We start from the raw sequence: 11,058 nt of genomic DNA on the forward strand, positions 1-11,058 counted from the left end.
ACGTCACTCGCTCTGAGACGCTCGTTTCCCTTCTTCTACAAGAGCCGTGGCTTTTGTGGAGCGACAGGTAACGATGCTTCGAGTGTGACTGTTGTTGTCGTTTTGGTTCAAGCCCAGGTTGGGGCAAGAAGAAAGACACTAGGCTACATACACACATACACACACACACACACACTAGCCTACACACCAAAGTTATCAGCAACATACCAAACCAGGAAGCATCTTTGCTTAATAGCTGAAAACAAAACAATGAACAACACATTTATATTTTGATGTTTGGATGAATATTGACAGCATCATTAGGCTACAATTCATCAAACTATCAGATTCGTGTTAAAGGAACACATTACAATCTGTTCTTAATTAAAGATAGTCATTAGTTCCACGTTGCCAGCGACTTTCCACAAAAGCATTAGGGTTTTAAATCTCCCGTGGCAGATGTCCTAGTGCTTAGTGCCAAGCAGCATATGGATGGGTGAACAACGAGCTGAGGAACTTTTCCAAACTCAATTAAGTTTTCCCGGCCCCCATACAATCAAAACATTCTGCAGCCTTTACCTCCTCCTCCTCCTGCTGTAATCTGTCAAACCAAATTAATGAGCTTTGTGAGACTTGACGATTGGATCAAGCGACTTGACTCTCGTCTACAGGTCTGTGGCATAATTAAAAGTCTTACTAAACATTGGAATAACATGTTGATACAGTAGGCTAACCGTAAGCGAAAGATGTAAGTGCTTTTACAAGACGTGGAGAAGTAAGTTCCTCAACCAACTAATACCCCAAAAACTCACCCTCCGGTCTCTGCTCCTGAATCCACGCAGTCATCTTCTGTTGAATTCTTCTCCATCTCAGAGGATAACAACATATTCAGTTTGCATTATTTCTCAATTGTTCAGAAACCTTTGTTGAAGTGCGCCTCTAAAAAACCTTCTTCGACGTTAAAAGAAGAGAGGGGACAGAAGAGAGAGAAGAGACGCGGACCGCTACTTTTCTCTCGCAGCCCTGCAGAACATTCTCCTGATCGCTCCAGCAGCAACAGGCTTGCTGGCTCCCCACTGCGTCATCATCCGCGTTCATTTAGCAAATGGTTGTCTTTGTCGCCAGCATGTGGTACAACGAGGTACTATCATACCTACTCTGATAAAATGATACAAATATAACAGTATAATGAGGTTGAGATAGAGGGGTGTGGTCTGGTAGAGAGAGGGGGTGTGGCCTGGTAACGAGAGGGGGCGTGGTCTGGTAGAGAGAGGGGGTGTGGTCTGGTAGAGAGAGGGGGCGTGGTCAGGTAGAGAGAGGTGGCGTGGTCTGGTAGAGAGAGGGGCGTGGTCTGGTAGAGAAATGGGGCGTGGTCTGGTAGAGAGAGGGGGTGTGGTCTGGTAGAGAAAGGGGACGTGGTCTGGTAGAGAGAGGGGGTGTGGTCTGGTAGAGAGAGGGGGCGTGGTCTGGTAGAGAGAGGGGCCGTGTTCTGGTAGAGAGAGGGGTCGTGGTCTGGTAGAGAGAGGGGGCGTGGTCTGGTAGAGAGGGGCGTGGTCTGGTAGAGAGAGGGGGCGTGGTCTGGTAGAGAGAGGGGTCGTGGTCTGGTAGAGAGAGGGGGGCGTGGTCTGGTAGAGAGAGAGGGGCTCGATTGTGTGCTCGATTTTATACACCTGTCAGCAATTGGTGTTGCTGAAATAGCCAAATCCACTCATTTTAAGGGGTGTCCACATACTTCTGGCCATGTAGTGTAAGATGCCATCCTATCTAAGGCACAACTGAAGAATAGATGTTTCTCCTGAAAAGGGGACCGAGAGTGTCAACTAAGGTCGAGTACCTATCGCTGTGTCTGTCTGTCTGTCTGTCTGTCTGTCTGTCTGTCTGTCTATAATAAGTCTATAATAAGATACAGATTAGTTCAAATATCAGATTGATGATTGGTGATTGATGATTGGTGATTGGTGATTGATGATTGATGATTGGTGATTGATGATTGGTGATTGGTGATTGGTGATTGGTGATTGATGATTGATGATTGGCGATTGATGATTGATGATTGGTGATTGATTATTGATGATTGGTGATTGATGATTGGTGACTGGTGATTGGTGATTGATGATTGGTGATTGATTATTGGTGATTGGTGATTGATGATTGGTAATTGATGATTTGTGATTGATGATTGGTGATTGATGATTGGTAATTGATGATCGCTGATTGGTGATTGATGATTGGTGATTGATGATCGCTGATTGGTGATTGGTGATTGATGATTGCTGATTGGTGATTGGTGATTGGTGATTGGCGATTGATGATTGGTGATTGGCGATTGATGATTAGTGATTGATTATTGGTGATTGGTGATTGGTAATTGATGATTGGTGATTGATGATTGGTAATTGATGATCGCTGATTGGTGATTGATTATTGGTGATTGATGATTGGTGATTGATGATCGCTGATTGATGATTCATTATTGGTGATTGGTGATTGATGATTGGTAATTGATGATTGGTGATTGATGATTGGTGATTGATGATTGGTAATTCATGATCGCTGATTGGTGATTGATTATTGGTGATTGGTGATTGGTGATTGATGATTGGTGATTGATGATTGGTGATTGATGATTGGTGATTGATGACTGGTGATTGATGATCGGTGATTGGTGATTGATGATTGGTGATTGATGATTGGTGATTGGCGATTGATGATTGGTAATTGATGATTGGTGATTGATGATTGGTAATTGATGATCGCTGATTGGTGATTGATTATTGGTGATTGATGATTGGTGATTGATGATCGCTGATTGATGATTCATTATTGGTGATTGGTGATTGATGATTGGTAATTGATGATTGGTGATTGATGATTGGTAATTGATGATCGCTGATTGGTGATTGATTATTGGTGATTGATGATTGGTGATTGGTGATTGATGATCGCTGATTGGTGATTCATTATTGGTGATTGGTGATTGATGATCACTGATTGGTGATTGGTGATTGATGATTGGTGATTGATGACTGGTGATTGATGATTGGTGATTGGTGATTGATGAACGGTGATTGATAATTGAAGTTTTTGTAAGTGGAAATCACTGGTCCTTTGAGGGGACATAATCATTTGACCTTTCCCCTCCTCCCGTTTCAAAAAGGCTTATTGTTGGTAAAATGAATAGACTGCTGATAGAGATGGAGATAGATATTTCTTTACTGTGGTCCGATCTATCAGGTGGTCCATGCTCATAACAGATCTGTTGAGTATAGTACAACAACAAGTAGGCCAGTAGGGTTCATGCTGGGAGGGAGAACACTGTCTATAAGGCCTATAATGTGCTACTGTTTTGATACAACTACTGAATGGTTAAATGCCTGTGAGAGGGAGGTGAGATTTAGCTCCTAGAAGACCAGTTGTAGCCTGTAGAAATGGGCTAAATTGGTGTTATGTCTGTGTTAGCGAGTGTTGTTAGCTATTTACTGGGTTTGTTTGTTAAACCAAGGTTTCTAAAAGCAAAACTTGGTTTGCTTTTAGATTAAGGCCAGAGGACCCCACCCAGACAAACCGGTGGCCCAGGGACCCCCACCCAGACAAACCGGTGAATCAGGGACCCCGATTTTTTCGGTGGAAAAAAGATACCTAAGTATGATTCCCAATCAGAGACAACGATAGACAGCTGTCCCTGATTGAGAACCACACCCGGCCAAAACAAAGAAATACAAAACATAGAAAAAAGAACATAGAATGCCCACCCAAATCACACTCCGACCAAACCAAAATAGAGACATAAAAAGCTCTCTACCGTCAGGGCGTGAGACTAATTGTACATCGACGGGCAAGTCAAAATATTGAAGTGCTTTGAACAGGGTATGGTAGTAGGTGCCAGGCGCACCGGTTTGTGTCAAGAACTGCAACGCTGCTGGGTTTTTCACGCTCAACAGTTTCCTGTGTGTATCAATAATGGTCCAGCACCCAAAGGACATCCAGCCAACTGGACACAACTGTGGGAAGCATTGGAGTCAACATGGGTCAGCATCCCTGTGGAATACTTTTGTCACCTTGTAAATGCCATGCCTCGACAAAATGAGGCTGTTCTGAGGCAACTCAATATTAGGAACGTATTCAAAATATTAATAAATAAATAACTGTTAAACTCTGAACTTAAAAGTGTTCCCCACTTCATCAATTTGGCTCAGAAAATAGAAAGTGACATACTGTATCTTTCAAAAGCTACAGAACTTGTCTTTCTGGAAATTGAGCTCAAAACTTCCTGCTAGTGATGTCATAAGAATGCCGCCTCACAGGGGATGTTTCGTATGTAACTTCCTGCTAGTGATGTCATAAGAATGCCGCCTCACAGGGGATGTTTCGTATGTAACTTCCTGCTAGTGATGTCATAAGAATGCCGCCTCACAGGGGATGTTTCGTTGTGACGTAAAACAGATTCTATGGGATCGAATGGTGGGCTTTTGCACAGACGGGGACGGGGGCACATCTATGGTGGAACGGCGAGCAGGCCTCTACACTCTAGTTATTAATGTGTCTCCCTCTGCCATGTGAACGCATTGTATGATACACCGTCTGTGCTATAATGGATACACCGAGAGCAACTGGCGGCAAAAGAACTGAGCGCAGGACTCGGAGATATACTACAGCAGGTAACTTCGATTGTAAACTACTTCAAACCACATCCACTGACTGTGATCCTGGCCTAGTTGACATGCGGGTATGTGAAATCGAACAGCTGATCGAGTTGTAATGTGACCGAATGCGTTCACGGATCACTACGCGGAGTTTTGGTTCCTGACTCAAAGGGAATACCCTGCCGTCTCCCTCTGAGCTTTAATACCGCATTTTAAACCACTGAGAACACGGAACTGGGAACACGGAAATCTGCGACTTCCGACATCAGTGCGTTCTAGACAACAGGGAACTCAGAAAACGTAGAAAATTATTTGTTAACGGTGATCCAACTCGGAATTCCAACTCGGGAACTCTGAAGATCACTGACGTCACGATTTGACATCGTATTTTTCAGAGTTCCCAGTTGTCTTGAAAGCACCAAAAAACTCATGGTATCTTTCTCCAGCTCAAATCTGTGTGAAGCTCGATTCAGTGCTCTCGTCTGCATTGAAATCAAATATTGATCCTGGTTGAACGTGAGAGCAGAGATGAGGTGCACACTGTCTGACGCGCAGAATCAAATCAATTCAATTGAAGGGCTTTATTGGCACGGAAACATGTGTTAACATTACCAAAGCAAGTGAAGTAGATAATAAACAAAAGAGAAATAAACAATACAAAATTAACAGTAAACATTACAAACACAACATTTTCAAAGAATAAAGACATTTCAAATGTCATATTATGTATATATACAGTGTTGTAATGATGTGTAAATAGTTAAAGTACAAAAGGGAAAATAAATAATCATAAATATAGGTTGTATTTACAATGGTGTTTGTTCTTCACTGGTTGCCCTTTTCTTGTGGCAACAGGTCACACATCTTGCTGCTGTGATGAAACACTGTGGTATTTCACCCAGTAGATATGGGAGTTTATCAAAATTGGATTTGTTTTCAAAGTCTGTGGGTCTGTGTACTTTGAGGGAAATATGTGTCTCTAATATGGTCATACATTTGGAAGGAGGTTAGGAAGTGCAGCTCAGTTTCCACCTCATTTTGTGGGCAGTGAGCACATAGCCTGTCTTCTCTTGAGAGCCATGTCTGCCTTCGGCGGACTGTCTCAATAGCAAGGCTATGCTCACTGAGTCTGTACATAGTCAAAGATTTCCTTAAGTTTGGGTCAGTCACAGTGGTCAGGTATTTTTCACTGTGTAGTCTCTGTTTAGGGCCAAATAACATTCTAGTTTGCTCTGTTTTTTGGTAAATTCTTTCCAATGTGTCAAGTCATTATCTTTTGTTTTCTCATGATTTGGTTTGGTCTAATTGTGTTGCTGTCCTGGGGCTCTGTGGGGTGTGTTTGTATTTGTGAACAGAGCCCCAGGACCAGCTTGCTTAGGGGACTCTTCTCCAGGTTCATCTCTCTGTAGGTGATGGCTTTGTTATGGAAGGTTTGGGAATCGCTTCCTTTTAGGTGGTTGTAGAATTTAACGGCTCTTTTCTGGATTTTGATAATTAGCGGGAATCGACCTAATTCGGTTCTGCATGCATTATTTGGTGTTTTATGTTGTACATTGAGGATATTTGTGAAGAATTCTGCATGCAGAGTCTCAATTTGGTGTTTGTCCCATTTTGTGAATTCTTGGTTGGTGAGCGGACCAGACCTCACAACCATAAAGGGCAATGGGTTCTATAACTGATTCAAGTATTTTTAGCCAGATCCTAATTGGTATGTCAAATTTTATGTTCCTTTTGATGGCATAGAATGCCCTTCTTGCCTTGTCTCTCAGATCGTTCACAGCTTTGTGGAAGTTATCTGTGGAGCTGATGTTAAGGCCAAGGTATGTATAGTTTTTTGTGTGCTCTAGGGCAACGGTCTCTATATGAAATTGTCCGACTAATTTGCAATTGATATATTATTATTATGTATAGCCCCACATTAAAAGTATGTGATGATGAGTTGTGAAGACAATCAGAAATACTGTTAGAATGTTTTTCAATTGACTGCAATAGTCCGATTTTTTTTTTTTTTTTTTTTTATGTTTAAATAAAAAGTAAACATTGGCTGTTAATTACATCATTTTTTTCACACATGGTTGAGGTCGCGAGAATTTTCAGATGGGGTAAAAAAATGGGGTCATGTGTCAAAAAAGATGAGGAACTCCTGCCCAAAAGTGCTAAATTATTGTATGCATGAAAAGGTCACCCCCTGGTGGTCATCGTAATGCAATGCATCCACCTTGAAACGTCCTCCAAATATGCTGTTGATCTCACTCGTTACCAATGGGGGAAAATGAATGGTAGAATAAGTTGTACGTTTCCTCCCCTGTCAGTTTGTTATTTAAAAAGAAAAAAAAAACTTGATAACTCTCTTGGGTCATTTTAAGATGTCAGTTTTGAAAATTCGTTCAGCCATTTTCCCACAGTGACAAAGTGGCCAAGTCATGTCATGTGATCTTCTAGTGGATGACCTGGGAATCAGACAGGATATCTGATTTACATCAGTGGAAAGGTTATGACTTCAACTTTCTCCTCATATGTATGTAACTCATTCCTTTAAGACGAAAAATTAAGGCATGGCACGTTGCACATGACCTGCGCTTTTAAAATGGCCATGTTCCCATGGCAATGTGTGCATTGTTTTGAGCGCCACCGTTAGGTACAAGATATTACTATTTTATTTTATTTTCGATTTTATTTTATCCCTTTGTAATGGTAATTGATGACATATTTTATTTCAAACCTAGACTTTGAAATATGTTTTTCCCCAACATCGGCACAATTAGGATGGGGACAATTTGGGAACCAAATTATCTCCCCCTCACCCCCCAAAAAACTAAAATACATATATTTGGTTTTGCTTTTCTTGCCTGCAAGCGCTCTTGCTCTGTAATAGTCACGTTGTTGCTGTGCACCTGTATCAGAATCCCACGGTTCTTACCTTTCTAGCAATACTAAGCATGTGTTTGTAGGACATATCGTTTTGAAATCAAAATGTACTTGATGAATGTAGTTTCCATTTTTTGCATGTCAATCTCTCCTGGCTCAAAGTGGAGGAGAGATTGACTTCAGCACTACTTGTATTTATGAGAGGTATTGACATGTTGAATCAAATCAAATTGTATTGGTCACATACACGTGGTTAGCAAATGTTATTGCGGGTGTAGCGAAATGCTTGTGCTTCACTGAGCTGTCTGTCTGAACTACCGGCACACAGCTCGGACACCCATCCATACCCCACAAGACATGCCACCAGAGGTCTCTTCACAGTCCCCAAGTCCAGAACAGACTATGGGAGGTGCACAGTACTACATAGAGCCATGACTACATGGAACGCTATTCCACATCAAGTAACTGATGCAGCAGTAGAATTAGATTTAAAAAACAGATAAAAATACACCTTATGGAACAGCGGGGACTGTGAAGCAACACAAACAAAGACACAGACACATGCATACAAACACATAACATACACACTATACACGCATGTACACATGGGTTTAGTATTATAGATATGTGGTGGTAAAGTAGAGGCCTGAGGGCACACACTTAATATGTTGTGAAATATGTTATAAATGTAATGTTTTTAAAATGTATAACTGCCTTCATTTTGGTGAAGCCCAGGAAGAGTAGCTGCTGCTAACAGGGATCCATAATAAATACAAACACATCACTGAGTAGCACTTCATATTTTCAAGCATGGTGGTGGCTGCATCATGTTATGGGTATGCTTGTCAGCGGCAAGGACTAGGATGTTTTTTTTAGAATAAAAATAAACGGAATACAGCTATAAGAACAGGCAACATCCTAGAGGAAATCCTGGTTCTCTGCTTTCCACCAGACACTGGGAGATGAATTCACCTTTCAGTAGTAACTAACCTAACTAACCTAAAACACAAGGCCAAATATACACTGGAGTTGCCTACCAAGACGACATTGAATGTTCCTGAGTGGCTTTAGTTACAGTTTTAAAATCAATTGACTTTAAAATCTGCGAGAAAGGTTCTATATATTATTGAAACAATGTTTTTTATTGTTTGTGAGAATGCCAACAGGGGTGGTTCCCGTGGGGGAAAGATTCTATTGGGGAAAGGTTCCCGTGGGGGTTGCCATGGAAGCCAAGAAAGGGAGTGAAGTGTGTGTGTGTGTGTGTGTGTGTGTGTGTGTGTGTGTGTGTGTGTGTGTGTGTGTGTGTGTGTGTGTGTGTGTGTGTGTGTGTGTGTGTGTGTGTGTGTGTGTGTGTGTGTGTGCTCAAACACACATGCATGTGGGGGTCTGGGAGAGAACGTGTGTCCATCTGATGAATGGACATGTGCCTGAACTCAATTTTAATTTCTAATGACAGGTCATTGTTGACCGGGAACACCACAGGTGTTCATCAAAATGTATTTTGTGTGTTCAGATGCCCTGTGTGGACAAAGTCTTGGAACCTTATGACAATCAGATTAAATTAACTAATTAACTACTCCAATTCGACCGGAACACAGCAGGACGGGTAACAGCTATTTGGGCGGATGCCCTGTAGGGGTGTGGTTGACATTTTAGTATGGTCTGGGTGGCCATCACTTCCTGTGGATATCTTATTTGATTGAGGACTTTTAAAGGTAAAATATTTCAATGGAATTTTAGTAGGAGATGGAATTTGTTGAGATTTGACACAGGTCTGGATCAGTAACTTTTTGTCTTACTCTCATCATGCCTCTCTCTTTATGACCATTCTGTAGAATGACGATTCCCTGGCAGGGGCTCCCATCTCAGGGGCTCCCATCTCAGGGGCTCCCATCTCAGGGGCTCCCATCTTCATGGGCTCCCATCTTCAGGGGCTCCCATCTTCAGGGGCTCCCATCTTCAGGGGCTCCCATCTCAGGGGCTCCCATCTCAGGGGCTCCCATCTTCATGGGCTCCCATCTTCAGGGGCTCCCATCTCAGGGGCTCCCTTCTCAGGGGCTCCCATCTCAGGGGCTCCCATCTTCAGGGATTCCCATCTCGGAGGTTCCTCTGTGGCCTGTTGGGGTAACAAGGCTGTGGCCTGTTGGGGTAACATTAGTACAGCTAGTTGTGTTCATGGTTAGGTGTTGCTATGGGTTTACAGTTAGGTGTGGCTGTGGTGTAGTTGGTTGGTATGGTTGGGCATGTGCCCTAGCACACTGTCTCTCTCTGGAACAGGAAGTGATGGTTTAGGTTGTCATTGTGTCACTCCTACAAACTGGGGAAGGACACACCGGCCTGCTACGCTCTCGAGGTGTACGTCTACAGTTATATTATACTAGTCATATTATGGCCCCCTATGAAATGAACCCTTGCAGTATGTGTATGTGCCATGCTCTGATTGGCTCCTCTCTCCTGGTGCTGATCTGCGATTGGTCTATTCCAGGGGTCGGTGTCCATAGCTGGGGCGGTGGTGCGCTGGCTGGAAGATAATCTGGGAATCATCCAGTCCTCCTCAGAGATAGGTGAGCTCTGCTCTTCAACACACCAGACATCTAGAAGGTGTATAGTATCATGGAAATGTAATCCATAGAACAGGCCTCCCCGTTCAACTCAATGGTATAATGGGTGGACTGGCAGCCATTAGCAGTGTAACATAATTCTATGATGAATATTTACTAAAGACCCTCCTCATACACATATCTCTCTTTCTCTCCCTCTCTCTTTTACTTTCCCTCCCTCTCTCTCCCTATTTTTCTTTCCCTCTCCCTCTCTCTCTCTCTTCTCCCCCCACTTCTCTCTCTCTTCTCCCCCCACTTCTCTCTCTCTCTTCTCCCCCACTTCTCTCTCTCTCTTCTCCCCCTCTCTCTTTTTCTTTAACTCTCCCTCTCTCTCCCTATTTTTCTTTCCCTCTCCCCCCCCTCTCTCTCTCTTCTCCCCCCACTTCTCTCTCTCTTCTCTCCCCACTTATCTCTCTTCTCCCCCCACTTCTATCTCTCTTCTCCCCTCACTTCTCTCTGTTCTCCCCCCACTTCTCTCTTCTCTCACCCCCACTTCGGTCTCCCCCCTTTCTTTCTCTCCATTCCCCCTTCAGGTGATGTGGGCTCGTTCTATGGATATTACTCGGCCTCCCGAGTGGCGCAGCGGTCCAAGGCACTGCATCTCAGTTCGATTCCAGGCTGTATCACAACCACCACACAATTGGCCCAGTGTTGTCCGGGTTAGGGTTTGGCCGGAGTAGGCCGTCATTGTAAATAAGAATTAGTTCTTAACTGACTTGCCTAGTTTAATAAAGGTTAAATTTAAAAATAAAAATAAATACCTTGTTCCTGCCTTCTCTGGGCCGTACGTCCCCTACTGGGAGCCCAGTGTACGAGGGTGAGGTACTTAAACCTATTCACATTGCCCCCTCCCCCCTCCCCTCTCCACTGCCACTCTGTTGTCATCTATGCACATTCACTTTAATTAACTCTACCTACATGTACAGTTGAAGTCGGAAGATTACATAGACCTTAGCAAAATACTTTTA

At 43.1% G+C, this 11,058-nt stretch overlaps 1 protein-coding gene and 1 long non-coding RNA gene across 2 annotated transcripts in view; one reads left to right on the forward strand and one right to left on the reverse strand.

The window, feature by feature from the left end:
- LOC139538939 (protein FAM124A) overlaps window positions 1-1,010 on the reverse strand; it is an 87,094-nt gene extending 86,084 nt beyond the window's left edge. Inside the window, exon 1 of the mRNA XM_071341526.1 lies at window positions 792-1,010. Within this exon, the coding sequence (XP_071197627.1) occupies window positions 792-865 (74 nt within the window). The 5' untranslated portion in view covers window positions 866-1,010. The remainder of the gene's footprint in view (window positions 1-791) is intronic.
- Window positions 1,011-4,511: 3,501 nt separating this feature from the next.
- Window positions 4,512-10,751, forward strand: LOC139538955 (uncharacterized). The gene is made up of 3 exons (XR_011667834.1): window positions 4,512-4,637; window positions 9,976-10,054; window positions 10,624-10,751. It is a non-coding gene; the product is annotated as an uncharacterized lncRNA (long non-coding RNA).
- Window positions 10,752-11,058: the final 307 nt, after the last annotated feature.

Source organism: Salvelinus alpinus, chromosome 14, assembly GCF_045679555.1.
Source record: "Salvelinus alpinus chromosome 14, SLU_Salpinus.1, whole genome shotgun sequence".
NCBI lineage: Eukaryota > Metazoa > Chordata > Actinopteri > Salmoniformes > Salmonidae > Salvelinus > Salvelinus alpinus.